The 21,814-nt window shown below is 48.8% G+C and overlaps 1 protein-coding gene across 7 annotated transcripts in view; it reads right to left on the bottom strand.

Annotated features, from left to right (window-relative positions):
• mrpl23 (mitochondrial ribosomal protein L23) overlaps window positions 1-21,015 on the bottom strand; it is a 65,270-nt gene extending 44,255 nt beyond the window's left edge. The window contains exons 1-4 of one of the 7 annotated variants that reach the window (XR_015080965.1): window positions 20,570-20,855; window positions 4,585-4,707; window positions 3,704-3,786; window positions 2,227-2,300 (exon numbers count right to left, since the gene is read on the bottom strand). Coding sequence is in view for 5 of the 7 variants with exons in the window: in XM_086007647.1 (XP_085863773.1) it covers window positions 2,227-2,300; window positions 3,704-3,786; window positions 4,585-4,707; window positions 20,570-20,586 (297 nt within the window). In the remaining 2 variants the exon portion in view is untranslated. The other 6 variants (XR_015080966.1, XM_086007649.1, XM_086007647.1 and 3 more) reach the window with 6 other exon arrangements.
• Between the last annotated feature and the right edge of the window lie 799 nt (window positions 21,016-21,814).

The raw sequence follows: 21,814 nt of genomic DNA, 5'->3' as shown, positions 1-21,814 counted from the left end.
TTAAGATATGAAATTGAACAGGGTAAGCAAATTAGAGTGAAAGACTTTAAGTGTCAGCTTAGCTCAGTGGGAACACTCTTGCCTCCGAGTCAGCTCATGGGTTCAAGCCCCACTCCAGGGTCTTAAGCACATAAGCTAGTATTGAGGGAATATGCTGCATTGTTAGAGATGTCATCTTTCAGACAAGACGTTAAACCAAGGCCCCATTTTGCTCTTTCAGGATGACATAAAAGATCCATGGAACTATTTGAAGAGTAGGGCAGTTCTTCCCATGTCCTGGCCAACATTTATGCCTCACCCAACACCAAAAAAGATTAACTGGTCATTTACCTCACTGCCGTCTGTGAGAACTCGCTAAGCACAAATTGAATGCCATGTGTCCTTACGTAACAACAGTGACTACTCGTCAAAATAATTCATTAACTGTGGAGCACTTTGCGATATTCTGAGGCACTTTGCAACATCAGGATAGACATTATAAGGCACTACAAAAAATTCAAGTTCTTTTATTTTCCCCCAACTATCTAAACGTCTAACCATGCAGTTCCATAGGTTCCCCCCACCACATCATGCACCATTCCACAGCCAAAAAGTGGCTCATTCCCTGCCCACTGGGGTCAACTTACCCTCTGATTTTCCTTCCCTCAGAACAATCTAGGTGACCAAATCAGGAAGTCAGCAGTCAGGAGTTATGAGAAACCTTGTACCCTAACACATGCTCAGTGACAACTTATGCCTCACCAGGCTTAATTAATTCTTGAAAAATCTTTTCCCCCTCTTTCCCGTTTTACTGCCATTTAGCGGTCTCTGAAACTGTCCCGCTCCATCATTTGTCAGCTTGTAAACAAGTGAACGAGCACAACACTTACTGACCTGACCCAACTAGCTCATCGCGAGGTTTAAAAAAATATTGCTGAAATAAAAATAATAATGTTTCCTGTTTACCAAGAACAAGCTGCTCCAGGGAAGCCTTAACCCTCCCCTCCCCCCAGCCACTCATTTACATCTGAATCATCTGCCAGACATTTTTACCACTGCCCTGTGTCCGGCAAAACAGCTTTCAGCACTGCTCACCACATTCTTTGGACATTTGCTCTCTTATTCAATTGTTGTTCGTTTGAAATACAAAATTTTCAAACCACCCAACACCAACGCCCCCCCCCCCCCCCCCCCCCCCATGTTCAGCTCTCTTTAGCTGTGCTTGTACAGAGGGCAACGATCTTCCAGGACATGGGAGAACTAGAACCTCAGTGGGTAAATGCATCTTTAGGTGTTACATTCAACTAGATGGGTTGGGGGTATCGCACGTTTTGTTGGAATAAGTCAGTCATCATAGATTCTAATTTAATGGCCCACAAATTAGGTTCGGGGGCTTGCCGCGCATGCAAGCCCCCGATGTGCACTTACCCGGCGCGCTGACATTTCAATCCTGGCCCGCATTGCATTTCCTGTCACTGGCCCGCTTCTGGTCCTGCCGCACTGTGCGTGTGTGACCCAGCGGCGTACTTAGTGCGATGAGCCGGATGGGATCACGTGAGCACTGGGCAACCAATGGGAGGTTGCAAAAGTTCATTCATGAGTTTGATAGTAAGAACTGTCAAACTCATGAAAACTCCTGGCCCCAAAACACTACTTAAACTTGAAAGAAAATTTAAAAACATTGCACTACTTAAATGAATTATAAATAACTGTTAAAAACTATTTTAAACAATAATTTTAAATTTTGAAAAATTATTATATAAAAAAATCGGGGCTAAAAATACACTTACCTTACTGTAAAGTCTTCAAAAATAATGAACCTGTGGAAAATTTTTCTAATTTTACTTAATAGACCACTTACCTGTTAAAAGTAAGTACTTACGGCTGCTTTTTTCACGCGTAAAAACTGGAGTCTTTTCCCCACGGGCAACTCTTCAAAAAAAAAAGGAAGTTCAGCGCGCACGCGCTACCTGAAACCTCGCACGCGTTCCGCCTCTTAACCCCTTGGGTCAGAGGAGAGGAAATGCTGGTTTTCCCCGCATGCGCTGTGCATGCTGAAAACCGGCAATTCCTCCGGGCCCACGCGCGAGTACCCCGTCCGTACTCACGCGTTGGGACAGGAATTACTGGTCCAATCTGTACATAGGCAAGGGGATCATAACATAGGTTAAAAGATGAAGAGGAGCCAATTCTGGACAGTACTTGAGCTGTAGCAAATAAGATGGAAAGAAGCTGGCCTGCACTTACCAGCTGAGCATAGGCGACTTTATAATCAGGCTGCTTCACCCTCTGATTCTTATGATTTCTCTTCTTGTTAGTACCTACGAAACAGTTTTGAGAGACCATGAGCAATATATAATCGGAGGCTGTGTCCCGGTACAGTACGTCTGAAGAGAAGTTACTGGTATTATACGGTATGTTTTCGAACAACACGTTGATCAGATCAACTGCTCCTTTGTCTCTGCCATATTAAATATGCTGCTCTCGTCAGATTTCTGATCCCACTAACTCATCACTGAGTCGCTCAGCCATCTGTTCTTTCAGACTTCCCAGCTTTCAAAACTTCACTTGCCTAATGATGCCAAACACTTGGTTGCCCATCACAATCTGTTTGTCTTATACCTCCCTTTTATTCCTCAGGCCTCTTCTCTCAGCAACAGGCTTCCTGACTTCTCTGGACTTCCTTTCCTTATAGTACCCAATCTCTACAATATTCTTTAACACCCTCCCAACATCCTCCAGTCCTCTGCAGTCCAAGCAAGGTGCTCTCTCTTCAGTCTCACTTTTATTCCAACGTTGAAACCTCCATTATGCTTGTTTCTCTTCACCATTTCCCTGTCACCATAATTAGTTATACGGCACTAAAATGCAGACTGAACTGTGCTGTGAAGTCCTCAAACAGTGCTACTCTACACACGAGAACCTGCACGAACTTCTACAGGGACACAGGCTAACCACTGAGAGGCACCCTTCACAAGAAACCTTTAGCATCCGATAGGCAAAATTGTGTAAAAATTATTTTCAAATACCTTCAAGCATATTTGTTCAGATTGAGCACCCAGTTTATTCCATATAATGTTCAGAAATTACCATCCTACTAAAATCAGCATTTAAACTACTGCAGAGTATTCTCAATACAGACCGAGGAGAAAAAATAACTCATAACAGCTCATTTAGCTAATTCACTGCCCAGTGCGGAACCAAAGTATACAGAGCAGAAAGGTCTCAGATTCAATCTCTAACCCTTGCTGAGTTAGCTGGCCTTAGCAGCAGGCGAGCTAAAATTGACTTCGGTACCCTGGCTTAGGTAGGGGGTAAAAAACATGAAGAGTTCTCACTCTTGATTCCTATCCAATGACTCCGACTGAAAAAGCATTTGAGGACCCCAGATGAAGAGTGGATTGGGTCTTGTTGTAATGTCCCTTCCCTACTGCCCTCTTCCTCCTAAACACAGTCTGTCTGCACTAGCTGTCACGGCTCACGCATGAGGAATCGTCACCTGGGCCAAGTACTAGAGACGGCTGGTTCCCATGGAATTGTACCTCAGCAAGGAATCAGCATCTTCGAGAGAGGTGGGGAGAAAAGGGGAAAGACAAAGATACAAGACACCTGGCAAAAGTTGTTCACTCATCAAGAAATGGCATGACGTGCAGCCAATGTTAAAGCGAGGTTCATCGTGACAGCATGCGGGCTGTGCTTTTAACCAGCATTGGCTGTTACTTACAGTATTGTATTCTGGTCCTCACTGCAGCCACTGGGACACTGTAGATGCTCTGTAGGTAATTTTGCACGTCGAATTTTGTCATCCTGTAAAACACAGGTTAGAAATGCAAGAGATAGAAGAATATTAAAATGTTAATGTGTGGAAAAAGAAATCAGTCAAATGCTTCGGCACGCCTAGGAGTCACAGTCTAACTATTATGCAACTTCAAAACAGGTTTAAGAGTTTCACAGCTTTGACTAGTAGTGGCCAGCTAGGCATTATGTTTGGCAAGCTATTGGTTGATTAACAGCAAACTAGTGGCACAATACATTGGTGTGTCATAGAATGATGGTGAAAAGCTTATATCCAAGATCTTCCACAGTGGCTCCCAGTATCAGATCCCATGAACTGAAGCTTAGATTTTTCTATTTTTAAATACAGAAAGGTCTACTGTACTTGCACAGCTCACTCGGGGCCTCTAGTGGCAGAAACCTAGTACTGTAGAGTAATAATGGGAGAATATTAAAGAATATCTGAAGACCTGTACGTTTTAGCTATCAGGTCCTGGATCAGGACATATACCTTTTGCACAGGCCTCTCAGGAACTCCCCAAAATTTCAGGTGTGGTCAGAACACACCGATCCAGCAATAGTCCTCACAATAAATCAGAACAGCAGCCAACCTGGGCCAGTGTCACATTCCTTAGCAGCTAACGCAGAGCAGCACTGGTAGAGGTCGCGGACTGGTCCACCCTCTCAGTACAGGAGTTGTAAGGCCCAGGGAACCAGAGAGAATATTGAGGCCTTCAAACCGGGACAAAGCACATCAGGCCCACTTGATTTCACTCAAAGATTTAATAGCCCTCAGTTTTGCCGAGTTCAGTTCTATCCCCTCCTACTTACTCCATGGGAATCCGGAACTGGGCTGTATTCTCCGGCTGCTCCTTTCCAGGTCTCACTAGGGTCATAAAAAAGTTGGTTCGAAATATCCTAAGCTGAGGGTTTCCATATTGATATATTGGATAGCTGTAGGAAAATAAAAGATGAAATTTAAATATATATACTGAGCAATGTTGCCATTGAGTTTATACGATATTAAAAAAAACTTGTGTGTGCACTCCTAGGTCAAAAATCTTTCTTCCATTTCTACATTAATAGTTAACACTGAAATTCCCCACCTAACTTTCCGATGAGACGTTAAACCGTGGCCCCGTCCGCCTTCCCACCAAGGGAGTTCTCCCGCTGTCCTGGCCAACACTTATCGCACAACTGACACCACAAACACAGGCTGTCTGGTCATTTATCTCATCACTGTTTGTGGGGCCTCATTGTGCGCAAATCCGCTGTCGCATTTCTCTACATTACAACAGCGGCTACATTTCAAAAATACTTCATTGACTGTGAAGCGTTTTGGGATGCCCCAAGGACGTGAAACACGCTTGTTCATTCTTTAAGTGAATTGCCCTGTGTAAGCAGTATCCTGCAATGATGTAGTTGCAGGTTGCAGCCTGTGGTCATCAGGGGGCACTGTGGAGCAAGTTTCAATTTCTGAAAACTCTCCCGACGCAGTCCACCATTTTGGTTTTTTCCTATTTCCCAATTCAGGCAAGTTAATCAAGTTTTAAATTTAACATCCTGCTTAATTTTGTATACAATCTCTTCCCTCCTCCCGGCATTTCTACCCCTCTTCTCTTCTCCCAGGGACCACACCTGCTTTGCCCCCTTCCGTGACAATTTTGCTCCCCCCTTTTCTCTATTTTATTGATCCACTCAGGGCCCCACGCATGTTTGCACCCGAAAAATGTTCTGCCACTGGGCCCCACGGTGCCATTCCCACACTACGGCCTGAGCTATCCACCATTGTGCTACAGTGCCCCCGAGTTAGCAGCCTGGCCCGCTCCTGTAAGTTGTCAATTTTTTGTTACTCAGCTCCCTTTGGCCCCCCCAATACGGTCGGTCCCCCTCCCCCAGTCACTTACTCCATTCCACTGGCCTTCACCTCCCAGTTCGTGGATTGTATTGGTACCACAATCCTAGTGACAACACCAGCTGTCACTTTGTCTCAGCCTGGTCTTGTCGAACTCCTTCCATTCAGCTGGTAATTTCCTAATTGACCTCAGCCCGCCCCTCACCTTCATCCTGATTCTACTCCCTCCTGCTGCTGCCAACTGCCCCACTTCGCTCCTGCTCATAATTTTTTTAAACATTTTAAAATTATATCATTTATCTACCCAACCATTATAAATTTTCTGGAAAATGGAGCTGAAGGAGAGAGTTTACAGGGTGAGCAGGAGCAGTGATAGAAGGAATAGGGCATCAGATAGCTTGATGCAAGGGAGTGCAACTGGCTTAGAGGGCAGGCTATGGGCTTGTGAGAGGAGAGCAAGCACGAGACAGGAGATGAAAGACTTTTTTTTTAATTCATTGATGGGATGTGGGCGTCGCTGGCTAGGCCTGCATTTAGTGCCCATCTCTAATTGCCCTTGAGAAGATGGTGGTGAGCCGCCTTCTTGAACCGTTGCAGTCCATATGGTGTAGGTACACCCACAATGCTGTTAGGAAGGGAGTTCCAGGATTTTGGCCCAGCGACAGTGAAGGAACGGCGATACAGGTCCAAGTCAGGATGGTGTGTGGCTTGGAGGGGAACTTGTAGGTGGTGATGTTCCCATGCGTCTGCTGCCCTTGTCCTTCTAAGTGGTAGAGGTCGCGGGTTTGGAAGGTGCTGTTGAAGGAGCTTTGGCAAGTTGCTGCAGTGCATCTTGTAGATGGTACACACTGCAGCCACAGTGCGCCGGTGGTGGAGGGAGTGAATGTTGAAGGTGGTGGATGGAGTGCCAATCAAGCGGGCTGCTTTATCCTGAATGGTGTCGAGCTTCTTGAGTGTTGTTGGAGTTGCACTCATCCAGGCAAGTGGAGAGTATTCCATCACAATCCTGACTTGTGCCTTGTAGATGGTGGAAAGGCTTTGGGGAGTCAGGAGGTGAGACACTCGCCGCAGAATTCCCAGCCTCTGGCCTGCTCTTGTAGCCACAGTATTTATATGGCTGGTCCAGTTCAGTTTCTGATCAATGGTAACCCCCAGGATGTTGATAGTGGGGGACTCAGCGATGGTAATGCCATTGAATGTCAAGGGGAGATGGTTAGAGTCTCGCTTGTTGGAGATGGTCATTGCCTGGCACTTGTGTGGTGCGAATGTTACTTGCCACTTGTCAGCCCAAGTCTGAATGTTGTCCAGGTCTTGCTGCATATGGACACAGACTGCGTCAGTATCTGACGAGTCTCGAATGGTGCTGAACAGTGTGCAATCATCAGCGAACATCCCCACTTCTGACCTTATGATGGAGGGAAGGTCATTGATGAAACAGCTGAAGATGGTTGAGCCTAGGACACTGCCCTGAGGAACTCCTGCAGTGATGTCATGTGATTGAGATGAATGACCTCCAACAACCACAGCCAACTTCCTTTGTGCTAGGTATGATTCCAACCAATGGAGAGTTTTCCCCTCGATTCCCATTGACTTCAGTTTTGCTAGGGCTCCTTGATGCCACACTCGATCAAATGCTGCCTTGATGTCAAGGGCAGTCACTCTCATCTCACCTCTTGAGTTCAGCTCTTTTGTCCATGTTTGGACCAAGGCTGTAATGAAGTCAGGAGCTGAGTGGCCCTGGCGGAACCCAAACTGGGCGTCAGTTAGCAGGTTATTGCTGAGTAAGTGCCACTTGATAGCACTGTCGACGACACCTTCCATCACTTTGCTGATGATTGAGAGTAGACTGATGGGACGGTAATTGGCCGGGTCGGATTTGTCCTGCTTTTTGTAGACAGGACATACTTGGGCAATTTTCCACATTGTCGGGTAGATGCCAGTGTTGTAGCTGGACTGGAACAGCTTGGCTAGGGGCGCAGCTAGTTCTGGAGCACAAGTCTTCAGTACTATTGCCGGAATGTTGTCAGGGCCCATAGCCTTTGCAGTATCCAGTGTCTTCAGCCGTTTCTTGACATCACGTGGAGTGAATTGCACGTATATAGCGCCTTTCACGACCACAAGACGTCCGAAAGCACTTTACAGCCAATTAAGTACTTTTGAAGTGCAGTCACTGTTACATAGAAGATAGGAGCAGGAGTAGGCCATTCGGCCCCTCTAGCCTGCTCCGCCGTTCAATGAGGTCATGGCTGATCATCCAAGTTCAGTACCCGGTCCCTGCTTTCTTCCCATACCCCTTGATCCCTTTAGCCTTAAGAAGTATATCCAACTCCTTCTTGAATATATTTAATGAATTGGCCTCTACTGCGTTCTGTATTCCACAGGTTCACCACTCTCTGGGTGAAGAAATTCCTCCTCATTTCTGTCCTAAAAGGCCTACCCCTTATCCTTAGACTGTGACCCCCTGGTTCTGGATTCCCCGACCATCGGCAACATCCTTCCTGCATCCAGTCAGTCCAGTCCTGCCAGAATTTTATAAGTTTCAATGAGATCCCCTCTCATTCTTCTAAACTCCAGCGAGTATAAGCCCAATCGACCCAATCTCTCCTCATACGTCATTCCTGCCATCCCAGGTATCAGCCTGGTGAATCTTCGCTGAACTCCTTCCATGGCAAGAACATCCTTCCACAGATAAGGCGACCAAAACTGCACACAATACTCAAGAAATATCTAGTGCGTCTATTATAGGGTCTAACACAGTTCAGAGACTATATTATGTAAGACCAAAGATTTTCTTCACTGTAGCTGTTCCTAAGGAACCATTGAGAATCTTAAATGAAGATCTTTTACATTGATTTGCAAACACTGTTTCAAATAACAGACATATAGAAGAATATGAACAGTGGGGGTTTTCTGACTGTGCACCGAACATCCCATGATTTCATGTACATTCAAATTAAAAGCGGGGTCGGGGGAAATTGCAGGCCTGGGAAAAGAGAGGCAGAAAACCCCAGCAATCATGTTTCATTGTTTCATACAACAACATTGCCAATATATCACTTTTCCTGGTACAATAATAAGTGACTGTGTTCTTTCTATCATACAATAATATAGATTATTGTATTCCATTGAAATGGTTGCCCAACTCTTTATTTGTCAAATCTAATTTCAACTTTTGTTCCCTCTAAATTACCAGCATCGACTCCCACTGGTAAGTTCATTAATGCTTGTTGTGTTTTCAACTCAATCTATCCAGCACTGTGCTGGTTCTTTATAGACTTCTCTAAGTTCAGAATGTGAATCGTTCCTCCGTTACATTTCGTTCAAGGTGTCCTTATTAGGTTATCTTATCTCCCTGATTTCTTAACCTGATTCTGCAGAAAGAATCTCTTCACATGTATCAAACGGATTCCCTTCCTCACTTTCAAATCAATCATCTCCACATCTAGCTTTCATTTTACTCGCTGCCTTCCCCTTCTCCACACTTGTTGATTTAACACCCAAGATTTAGTTGTGCTGCAATTTTTCATACACCAGTTTATTGTGCAAGAGAGAGGTGGTGGAGGATGGGGGGTAAATCAAGGAGTGGTTGTTAGGTGGCTTGGCTATTAATGGTCTGTAGACTTCAGGAGGAAGGGAATAGCCATAGTTTTCGGATCCATGGAAAGAGTGCGCTAGAGAAGAAGGCAGTGCTGTCACTCTGGAGTTCAACTGAGTGATGATGAAGGGAGAAGAATGATGAGCAAAGAAAAAATGTAACCTCATCAAAACTTTGTAGATCATCAGTAAAATCTAAGCTGAACTAACTCATGTCATCACATCCCTTATCCAAGTCACCAACCACAGAGATCAATGGACTGCGAGATTTGCTAGAATCTATAGGGTAGATTCTTCGTACAGGTGGTTTGGATATGTACATAGACTACTAGAATCATGGAAATTAGACCCGAAACAAAGTCCATTCATCCCATCAGTTATGCAGCAGTGCTCGCTCTTTGAATGGAGTGATGTACTTTAATCATATTTCCTTTGTAATATAGGAAAGGTGGCAGCCAATTTGCACACAGCAAGCTCCCACAAACAGCAATGTGATAATAAGATAACCTATTTTTGGTGATGTTGGTTGAGGGACCAACATTAGTCAAGACAGCTGGGAGAACTCCCCCTGCGCTTCTTCAAAATAGTGCCATGGGATCTTTTACATCCACCCGAGAGCAGACACGGTCTCGGTTTAATGTCTCATTCGAAAGACAGCAGCCTCCGACAGTGCAGCACTCCCTCAGCACTGCACTGCACTGGGAGTGTCAGCCTAGATTTCTGTGCTCAAGTCTCTGGAGTGGGACTTGATTCCGCAACCTTCTGACTCTGAGGCGAGAGTGCTACCCACTGAGCCACAGGTGACCCTATTAAATGAGAGTTAGGCTGACATGTCACTAAATTGCAAGGTACCAGAGAGGCAGCACACAGTAAGTTAAAGTGAAGTATACACAGCTTCAGACATTACTACAAACATGAAGATCAAAATAAAACAATGGGCATGAGCGCATAGATCGGACAAGAGCAGCCAGTGGGAATGGTAATACAGTGGGAATAGGCACCTGATGGGTGCAGCATCACAATGAATGGTGTGAATGGGCCGCACTGAATCAGGGGAGCGCGGGGCACTAACAAGCCACATTTATCCCGTGTCTCGTAATGGGAAATTCAGCGGCCCTCTGAGGTTTCTTTCCCTGGCACACCGTGCCACCCAACAGCTCGCAGCTAAATTGAAAAATAAAAGCACAAAGGAAGATGCAGAAGACCACAGAGAAGCAGAATACAATTAAAAGATAGAGACAGAGAGAGATATACACAACAAAGATTAGCGGTAAGGAACACTGCATTTCCTTTGACAAGCTGTGATTAAGACCTCGGGAGATAGACCAGATTACATAATTGTAACAATACACAGTTTGGGGACGGGGGGGGGGGGGGGGGGGGGGACCACTCTCATACATTCAGGCTGTATTTACATAACAAGTTCAGGGTTGAAGTGACGAAGTGTCAGTTTGGCCGAGACTGAACTTGTGTAGTGTAAACCGGGTGCCAAAGCTGAGCCGACTCTGAAGCAAACCGGAGTGGGACTCCCTCTACACCACCTGCCCCTCCCAGCAAGATTTTGCCTTTACCTCTCTCCTTCCCCCCCCCCACCCCGAGGAAGATTTCAGCCCAGAGCAAATGTTTCAGCCACCTCATTCCGTCCCCCTCACTGAGCAAGATTTCGACTCCCTCCTTCCCCCGACTGGCTTTCTCATTCCAACCCAATCAATTCAAATCGCTTTATTGGCATGATGATAAGGTACATCTTATGTTGCCAAAGCATCGAAAAACATTTATGGTTGAACACATAAACGCAGATCTATTCATACAGTGTATAAACAGATATATCCGAGTGTATAAATATACCACTAGTTGTCAATTCCTTCCCACCCCACCCTCTGTCAGCAGTTCCTGCTAACAGTTTCCCCTACCCTCCTTCATTATCCCTTTTACACTAACAGCCACCACCCCCCCATCCCACCCCAAATATATGATTAATCTACAGCACAAACTCCTTCCCCCTCCCAGTGGCTGTACTCCTCCTCCCAAGATGCTGGTTGTTCTATGCCTCAAGCTCTTACCCCCACTGGAAATCAACTAGTGCTTTACTAAAATCCTAACTACACTGTAGTGTATTGGTACAGGAAACTCTTTTTTATCCGGCACCGACGGGACCGGCGTGGTGCCGGTTTATCAAAAAGTCCAGATTACAGAGAGGTATAGTTAAAAGGTACGAGAGCTCCGTACCCAGCAACAAATCCAGGCTTCCCTGTTGCTTAGCAACATGTGCAGGAACTCCGGCCACAGGCCATGCGTCCCTGTTGCTTAGCAACAAGTGCAGGAACACCCGATTTTAAAAAAAAATAATTCATTGATGGGATGTGGGCGTCGCTGGCTAGGCCTGCATTTAGTGCCCATCCCTAATTGCCCTTGAGAAGATGGTGGTGAGCCGCCTTCTTGAACCGCTGCAGTCCATATGGTGTAGGTACACCCACAATGCTGTTAGGAAGGGAGTTCCAGGATTTTGGCCCAGCGACAGTGAAGGAACGGCGATACAGGTCCAAGTCAGGATGGTGTGTGGCTTGGAGGGGAACTTGTAGGTGGTGATGTTCCCATGCGTCAGCTGCCCGTGTCCTTCTAAGTGGTAGAGGTCGCGGGTTTGGAAGGTGCTGTTGAAGGAGCTTTGGTGAGTTGCTGCAGTGCATCTTGTAGATGGTACACACTGCAGCCACAGTGCGCCGGTGGTGGAGGGAGTGAATGTTGAAGGTGGTAGATGGAGTGCCAATCAAGGGGGCTGCTTTATCCTGAATGGTGTCGAGCTTCTTGAGTGTTGTTGGAGCTACACAGCCAAGAATCAAGAAACGGCCACTAATATGAAGAGAAACTTAACTGAACCTACTCCTGAATTTTGCCAGTTAACCGAGATTTCTGGTTGTTTGGGTGCTGGTAAATCGAGTTTCCTGTACCACAATACTAAATAACCCAAGTGACAACACAGACTTGCTTCACTGCCATGCAGTGTCAGAATATTTCCCATGTATTAGGAGCCATTTATCAGTTACTTTATTTTGCAATTAACATGCATTAAATTCAAATCTACAGACCATCTTGGTTGAACATAAATAAGAACATAAGACGTAGGAGCAGGAGCAGGCCATTCGGCCCCTCGAGCCTGCTCTGCCATTCAATAAGATCATGGCTGATCTGATCTTGGCCTCAACTCCACTTTCCTGCCCGCTCCCCATAACCCTTGACTCCCCTGTAGTTCAAAAATCTGTCTATGTCAGCCTTGAATATATTCAATGACTCAGCCTCCACAGCTCTCTGGGGTAGAGAATTCCAAAGATTCACGACCCTCAGAGAAGAAATTCCTCATCTCCATTTTAAATGGGCGACCCCTTATCCTGAAACTATGACCCTAGTTCTCGATTCCCCCACGAGAGGAAACATCCTCTCAGCATCTACCCTGTCAAGCCCCCTCAGAATCTTATATGTTTCAATAAGATCACCTCTCATTCTTCTAAACTCCAATGAGTATAGACCCAACCTGCTCAACCTTTCTTCACAAGACAACCCCCTTCATCTCAGGAATCAACCTAGTGAACCTTCGCTGAACTGCCTCCAATGCAGAGTATATCCTTCCTTAAATAAGACGACCAAAACTGTACGCAGAGCTCCAGGTGTGGTCTCACCTGTACAGTTGTAGCAAGACTTCCCTACTTTTATACTCCATCCCCCTTGCAATAAAGGCCAAGGAAGGTGGTAGAACCAAGGAACACTGGCTTTGTCTGCTCCTAGTCAAGGTGCAGCTGCAGGATTAAGTCAGTCAATCTCTGGAAGATGCAAGGTGCACTGTTTAAATTAGGAAACACTTTGAAAACAAATTTTGGGTCAGGACTATTATCCTTATTCTAACATACAATATAACATATACAGGTTAGCCAATTCCACCAACTATTTACAGGAAACTTTCGTTTAACTGGAGGTTAAAAGTCCAGAAAGCTCTATCTACCGGCAAAATTCAGGAGCCGTTTCCTATAAGTTTTTTTACATCTCGTTGCTTTTTTTTCCCCAGTCAGGCTCTGCAAGGTCTGTAGCTAAGCAACAGCTTCAGCTAGAGACGCTTGCAGCTGCAGCCGACTGTTTTGAATCTGTTGCTAAGCAACAGGGTTTGTTGATTCACACGGAGCTGAAAAGCTCTGTATGTTTTAACATTAGGGCTGGTTTATACGGCAGTTTTGATGGGACGGCACCAACTCGGTCCCGTCAGTGCCGGATACCAGAAAGTTTCCTGTATAGGTAAAGCACAGAATACTGGATTAGTTAAGAGCAAGGGAGTTCTCCTGGCCAATATTTATCCTTCAATCAACATCACTAAAACAGATTATCTGGTCATTATCTCATTGCTGTTTGTGCGACCTTGCTGTGCACAAATTGGTAGCTGCGTTTCCTACATTATAACAGTGACTACACTTCAGAAGTACTTAATTGGCTGTAAAGTGCTTTGGGATATCCTAAGCTCATGAAAGGATATATAAATGCAAGTTCTTTCTTTCTTGGGACAGGAGTGATTTTACCCCCCTGGTGTTTAGCACACTATTGGCTAATCCATTGGCAGGATAGGCACACCAACGTCAGTGTTCTCGCTCAGACCAACATCCCCAGCATCGAAGCTTTGACCACACTCGATCAGCTCCGATGGACGGGTCACATCGTCCACATGCCCGATACAAGACTCCCAAAACAAGCGCTCTACTCGGAGCTCCGACACGGCAAGAGAGCCCCAGGTGGGCAGAGGAAACGCTTCAACGACACCCTCAAAGCCTCCTTGAAAAAGTGCAACAACCCCAACGACACCTGGGAATCCCTGGCCCAAGACCGCACAAAGTGGAGGAGCAGCATCCGGGAAGGCGCCGAACACCTCGAGTCCATTCGCCGGGAGCAAGCGGAAGCCAAGCGCAAACAACGGAAGGAGTGCACGTCAACCCAAGCACCCCACCCCTTCAACCACCGTCTGCCCCACCTATGACAGAGACTGTAGGTCCCGCATTGGACTCATCAGTCACCTGAGAACTCATTTTTAATGTGGAAGCAAGTCATCCTTGGTTCCGAGGGACTGCCTAAGATGATGATGATTGCAGCCTTTTCTCAATGCCTGCAGTTTAATATCAAGATGTTCCAATTAAAGCAGGACTGTTTAAACCCAGTATCATTACACTTCAATTTAAATCAAGTAGTACAATTACAGGAGTGTGCCATTCACCTGCTGGAAATGAAAACTGTCCCACATACTCCTGTATTATGACAATATTGAACGGGGCTTCAAGCACGCAACACATCTCAGGTTTCAAATGACATTGCTAAAATTGATCAATCTCTCAACGTGTTCCTGCCGAGCATAGCATACCCCATACCATCCTACGGAGGATATAATTTATAGCTTTATACACCATGTCCTCCTGTTCAACAATCTTGGCAGAAGTAGACAAGCTGCTTAGAGAAGGAATAATGTAAATTTGTGTCTGAGGCACAGATCTGTCTGGTTCTATGGGAACATTCTCGTGGAAATTAACTTATTCATGGAAGGTTTATAGGAAGCATTTAAACTGGACGCAGCTCTTGGTTTTTGTTTAAAGTATGGACTTGTTGACCAAGTCAAAATTTCAGTAACAAAAACAGCAAATGTTGGAAATACTTTCAGCATTCAGAGAAAGATGGTAACACTGCAGGTAGCGAGCCTTTGTAAGAACGCAGGGAAATCTACAAAGGAAGACAATTACCTATCTGTTTCCTTTCCAGATCCTGGCAAACCTGCTGTGTCATTTACTCAGTTTATTTCAGATCTTGCAGCATTTAGATATCTTCGCCACATCGTGCCTGTGCCAGCTCTTTGAAAGGAGCTATCCAATTAGTCCCACTCCCGGCTCTTTCCTCAGAACCCTGCAAATTTTTCCTTGTTCAAGTATATATTCAATTCCCTTTGAAAAATTCTATTTAATCTGCTTCCTCCGTCATTTCAGGCAGCGCGTTCCAGATCATAATGTTTGTACTTTATAAACTTATTTTATCTTTATTGACAGTTGTGCAGATGGCAGCTACCCATCTACTATGACTCAAGAAGAGCACAGATTAGGTATACCATTTAAAGAGAGCACAACCCAATGCTAGTTATAGGACATGATGAGGCCAGTTGGGGTTCAGTTCACACGTATAATCGGAACGTGGTTACACACAGTTTAATTCGGAACAGTTGGCAGACAAACAGCTTTTGTTGGCAATGTTCCACTTACAGCAATGGCCTCTCACCATCTGGACGCTAAAAAAAAATCAACCCTTTGTTTAATTATTAACTTCAGCATCCATTTTTCACCTAAAAGAGGGGAACATTGGGGGGGGGGGGGGGGGAGGGGGGGGGAGAAAGACAGAATAGCTAGAAAAGTTACTGAGGGCACTAAATGAACTTGCATTCATAAAATATCGACTGATGTTAAAGAGGTATCATAACTACTGAAATTGTTTGGCAAGCTTTTCAGAGGCACTCGTACAGGGTAATCTTAATTCAGCTAGTTCTGAATTAGGGGAAAGACTTCAGATAATCAGTGCAATATACTTGTGTCATCAATCATGCTGACGCAGAAAAAATATCTTCAAAACTAAAACCTCACAAAAAGCATACCATAAAGGTTCAAATTCATAGCTACTCCTCCAGAAGTGGTTCGAAATCTCTAAATACGTCAGCGCTGCTTTAATCTAATTCCTTCATACCATCAGCTTTCACAATAAAGCCAGTTAGTTCATGGAGTCACGACAGGGATTAAGTGAGAGAACTACATAAACCCCCATCCACATACAGGAAACTTTCTTTTATCCGGCCCCTAAATAACCGGAAATGTCGGTTAACCGGCAAAATTCAGGAGTAGGTTCAGGTAACTTTTATTACTTTTTTTTACTCCATTTGTTGCTGTGCAAGGGTGTGGCTGCAGCTGTTGCTAAGCTACAGAGACGCTTGCAACTTGTGCCGATTGTCCTGAAGCTGTTGCTAAGCAACAGGGTTTGTTGCTTTATACAGAGCTCTGAGCTCCGTATCTTTTACTACAGCGTTCGGTTATCCGGAATTGTTGATGAACCGGCACCACGTCGGTCCCGTCCGTGCCGGATAACAGAAAGTTTCCTGTATGTATGTATATCGTGAGCCCTGTGTATGTGTGTCACACTTTGTGACAGATAAAAATTAATCTTCAAACAAAAAGGCGTTACATCCTGGGCTCTTCTGACATAAGGAGCCCCCATTCCCCAACTACACACCCCTTGCTGACACCATCCATAGGCATGTGGTCAACTGCCCTGCGTGTGCCCACATCAGCCATCAGCATATGCGAACTGAGCCCAACTGGCCTCAACGTGCCCTGTAACTAGACTTGGGTTAGTGCTCTCTTCAGGGGAAATCTGATCTGCGCTTCCTCTCTACACTTCCCTCAACCCACACCTACCACCTCTGCCCTGTCAGGCCGCACGTCTGACATCAAGTCTTGGATCAGCCAGAAGGCCTTCTACTTCAATATCGGGGTAGCTATTATTTTCATCCCCCACCAAATCCTCGGCTCTTCACCACTGCCTCCACTCCCCTCCCCTCCCTGGTTGCTCACTCAATTTTTTTTTTATTCGTTTATGGGATGTGGGCTTCGATGGCGAGGCCAGCATTTAGTGCCCATCCCTAATTGCTCGAGAAGGTGGTGGTGAGCCGCCTTCTTGAACCGCTGCAGTCCGTGTGGTGAAGGTACTCCCACAGTGCTGTTAGGGAGGGAGTTCCAGGATTTTGACCCAGCGACGATGAAGGATCGGCGATATACTTCTAAGTCAGGATGGTGTGTGACTTGGAGGTGGTGGTGTTCCCATGCGCCTATTGCCCTTGTCCTTCTAGGTAGAAGAGGTCGCGGTTTGGGAGGTGCTGCCAAAGCCTTAGCGAGTTGCTGCAGTGCAGCCATGGTACGCCAGTGGTGGAGGGAGTGAATGTTTAAGGTGGTGGATGTGATGCCAATCAAGCGGGCTGCTTTGTCCTGGATGGTGTCGAGCTTCTTGAGTGTTGTTGGAGCTGCACACATCCAGGAAATTGGAGAGTATTCCATCATTATCCTTACTCGTGCCTTGTAGATGGTGGAAAGGCTTTGGGGAGTCAGGAGGTGAGACACTCACCACAGAATACCCAGCCTCTGACCTGCTCTTGTTGCCACAGTATTTATGTGGCTGGTCCAGTTAACTTTCTGGTCAATGGTGACCCCCAGGATGTTGATGGTGGGGGATTCGGCGATGGTAATGCCGTTGAATGTCATGGGGAGGTGGTTAGATTCTCACTTGTTGGAGATAGTCATTACCTCGCACTTCTGTGGCGCAAATGTTACCTGCCACTTATCAGCCCATCGTCCAGGTCTTGTTGCATGCGGGCATGGACTGCTTCATTATCTGAGGAGTTGTGAATGGCACTGAAAACTGTGCAGTCATCAGCGAACATCCCCATTTCTGATCTTATGTTGGAGGGAAGGTCATTGATAAAGCAGCTAAAGATGGTTGGGCCGAGGACACTGCCCTGAAGAACTCCTGCAGCGATGTCCTGGGGCTGCGATGATTGACCTTCAACCACCACAACCATCTTCCTTTGTGCTAGGTATGACTCCAGCCAGTGGAGCGTTTCCCCCCCCCCCCCCCCCCCGATTCTCATTGACTTTAGTTTTACTAGGGCTCCTTGATGCCACACTCGGTCAAATACTGCCTTGATGTCAAGGGCAGTCACTCTCACCTCACCTCTGGACTTCAGCTCCATTGTCCATGTTTGGACCAGGGCTGTAATGAGATTGAGAGCCAAGTGGTTTTAGCGGAACCCAAACTGGGCATCAGTGAGCAGGTTATTGGTGAGTCAGTGCCGCTTGATAGCATTATTGATGACATCTAAAATAGATTGTGCACAACCTTAATGTCCTTGCTAATCTCAACCTATATCCTATCCATCGCCAGGGCCACTTACCTCCACCTTCGCAGCATTGTCCCCACTTCTGACCAATACCCTGACCCACACTTTCATTACCTCTGAACTCTATTTCTCCAACACCTTTCTCGCAAGCCATCCGACGCCATTCTCCGTAAACTCCATCTTGTCAACAGTTAATAAGCCAGCATCCTTACCCAAACTAAATCCACTCACACTCCGACATCCTTGCTGACCTACACTGCCTCTCTGGCCCCTCCACAGCAACCAACAACTTGCATTTATATAGTGCATTTAACGTAGAAAAATGTCCCAAGACGCTTGACAGAAACGTAATAAAACAATATTGGATGCCGAGCTAAAGGAGGCAATATTAGGAAGGATAACTAAAAGTTTGATTAATGAGGTGGATTTTAAGGAGGGTCTTAAAGAGAGCTGGGGGTGGCAGTTGGGTGGGAGTGGGGGATATGGGGGATATGAGGGGGTGGGGAGGGGGTGTTACGGGGGTGGGCGGGAGGGGGTGTTACGGGAGAGGGGCGGGAGGGGGTGTTACGAGGGGGGGGCGGGAGGGGGTGTTACGAGGGGGGGCGGGAGGGGGTGTTACGAGGGGGGGCGGGAGGGGGTGTTACGAGGGGGGGCGGGAGGGGGTGTTACGAGGGGGGGCGGGAGTGGGTGTTACGAGGGGGGGGGCGGGAGGGGGTGTTACGAGGGGGGGCGGGAGGGGGTGTTACGAGGGGGGGCGGGAGGGGGTGTTACGGGGGGGGCGGGAGGGGGTGTTACGAGGGGGGGGCGGGAGGGGGTGTTACGGGGGGGGCGGGAGGGGGTGTTACGGGGGGGGCGGGAGGGGGTGTTACGGGGGGGCGGGAGGGGGTGTTACGGGGGGGCGGGAGGGGGTGTTACGGGGGGGCGGGAGGGGGTGTTACGGGGGGGCGGGAGGGGGTGTTACGGGGGGGCGGGAGGGGGTGTTACGGGGGGGCGGGAGGGGGTGTTACGGGGGGGCGGGAGGGGGTGTTACGGGGGGGGGGGCGGGAGGGGGTGTTACGGGGGGGGGCGGGAAGGGGCGTTACGGGGGGGGGGGCGGGAGGGGGCGTTACGGGGGGGGCGGGAGGGGGTGTTACGGGGGGGGTGTTACGGGGGGGGCGGGAGGGGGTGTTACGGGGGGGCGGGAGGGGGTGTTACGGGGGGGGCGGGAGGGGGTGTTACGGGGGGGGCGGGAGGGGGTGTTACGGGGGGGGCGGGAGGGGGTGTTACGGGGGGGGCGGGAGGGGGTGTTACGGGGGGGGGCGGGAGGGGGTGTTACGGGGGGGGCGGGAGGGGGTGTTACGGGGGGGGCGGGAGGGGGTGTTACGGGGGGGCGGGAGGGGGTGTTACGGGGGGGGCGGGAGGGGGTGTTACGGGGGGGGCGGGAGGGGGTGTTACGGGGGGGCGGGAGGGGGTGTTACGGGGGGGCGGGAGCTGGCGTTACGGGGGGGGCGGGAGGGGGCGTTACGGGGGGGGCGGGAGGGGGCGTTACGGGGGGGCGGGAGGGGGCGTTACGGGGGGGCGGGAGGGGGCGTTACGGGGGGGGGCGGGAGGGGGCGTTACGGGGGGGGGCGGGAGGGGGCGTTACGGGGGGGGGCGGGAGGGGGCGTTACGGGGGGGGGGGCGGGAGGGGGCGTTACGGGGGGGGCGGGAGGGGGCGTTACGGGGGGGGCGGGAGGGGGCGTTACGGGGGGGCGGGAGGGGGCGTTACGGGGGGGGCGGGAGGGGGCGTTACGGGGGGGGCGGGAGGGGGTGTTACGGGGGGGCGGGAGGGGGCGTTACGGGGGGGCGGGAGGGGGCGTTACGGGGGGGGCGGGAGCTGGCGTTACGGGGGGGGCGGGAGGGGGCGTTACGGGGGGGCGGGAGGGGGCGTTACGGGGGGGCGGGAGGGGGCGTTACGGGGGGGCGGGAGGGGGCGTTACGGGGGGGGCGGGAGGGGGCGTTACGGGGGGGGGGCGGGAGGGGGCGTTACGGGGGGGGGGTGGGAGGGGGCGTTACGGGGGGGGGGTGGGAGGGGGCGTTACGGGGGCGTGGCGGGAGGGGGCGGGAGGGGGCGTTACGGGGGGAGGCGGTGAGGGGGCGTTACGGGAGGAGGTGCGGGGGGGGGGAAGGAGGTGCCGCGGGGGGGGTTATGGAGGGGGGTTACGGGGGGACGGGGGTAAGTTTGTGGCCTGGAGCTGGCCGCTGTCTGGAGCCTGGAGAGCGCTGAGCGACCCCGGGCCTGTCTCACGGGGACACGGCGGCCGCTCACTCACACCCGGCCCGGGCCTCACTGACCGTGGGCTGGACAGGCGACCAGTGTCGGGGCCTGCGAGCGGAGCCGCGCGGCCCGCCCGGAACGGCTCTCGGAGTCGCTAAATCACTGATGCCGGGCCCTCACTCACATCACTCTCCGCGCCATCTCCTCGCTCTCTCTGGCCGGCAGCTCAGGCCCGAGCCGCACCGGCACCACAGCGGGCCCTGCCGGCACCAGGCGGCAGCACACCCACAATCTCGCACTGCACCAAAAGAAACTGTAACCGGGTTTTGCTCATTTCTGTTTTCTTTTCACTCAACAGTCTTTACAGACACTGGTAAAGTTGCTGAACAGTTTTGTCCTTTCATGAGAAGGCATGTGCATTGCCTGCTTCCATTCTCATCTATCCAGTGGTAGCCAGAGAATCACCTGCAACAGCTTCTCTTCCCACTCCCACACCGTTACCTCTGCTGTCCCCCAACGATCCCCCTGTAGGAGTCTCTGCACTCCTAACAAAGAATCTATAACTTACTGGAAGTTAACAAACTGAATTTATTGTCTAAGAACTTTACAAAACAAGAAACTACAGGAGAAGCTCAAAACAGGTCTTTTCTCTTGCAATCCAAATGAGGACTGGCTGGTCCCGCCCTCTACCTCAGACGTCATGACGGCATCACGTTTCCCGCCGAAGGGGACGTCACGTGACCCACGTGATGACGTCATTGCGTCAGATCGCGATGTTGTCGATCTAGCTCTGTTTAACCAGAGCCAACTTGAAAGGTAATAACATTGGTTACAGACAATTATGTAAGTCATTTAGTGGTTTTGCCACACCCCTCCTATTTCTCATCTACACAATGACCCTCGGCGACATCTTCCGAAAACGCAGCGTCACTTTCCACATGTACTCTGCGGACACCCAGCTCTACCTCACCACCACTTCTCTCGTCCCCTCCACTGTCTTTAAATCGTCATCCAGTACTGGATGAGCAGAAATTTCCTCCAACTAAATATTGGGAAGACCTCTCCCTGGCAACTGTCTGAGACTGAAACAGACTGTTCGCAACCTTGGTGTCCTTTTTGAGAAGAAAGAAATAATTACATTTATGCAGCGCCTTTCATGACCTCAGGGCTTCCCAAAGTGCTTTATAGCCAATGAAGTACTTTTGAAGTGTAGCCACTGTTGTAATGTAGGAAACACGGCAGCCAGTTTCCACACAGCAAGCTCCCACAAACAGCAATATTGTAGGAGTCTACGTACTCCTAGCAAAAAATACTGAACTCGGAGAGGTTCAACAGAAAAGGTTTAATTGTTGAGGCTGCATGCTGAACACAAAATGGAGTCAGAGACTCCACAAAGTACAACTCTCTTTCATCAGTGCACAGCTTCGAC

This window comes from Somniosus microcephalus, chromosome 15 (genome assembly GCF_052327205.1).
Source record: "Somniosus microcephalus isolate GS21.2 chromosome 15, FLI_Smic_1.0, whole genome shotgun sequence".
In the NCBI taxonomy this organism is placed as follows: Eukaryota; Metazoa; Chordata; class Chondrichthyes; order Squaliformes; family Somniosidae; genus Somniosus; species Somniosus microcephalus.
The sequence above is the reverse complement of the archived record's forward strand: the minus strand, read 5'-3'. Positions and strand labels throughout refer to the sequence as shown.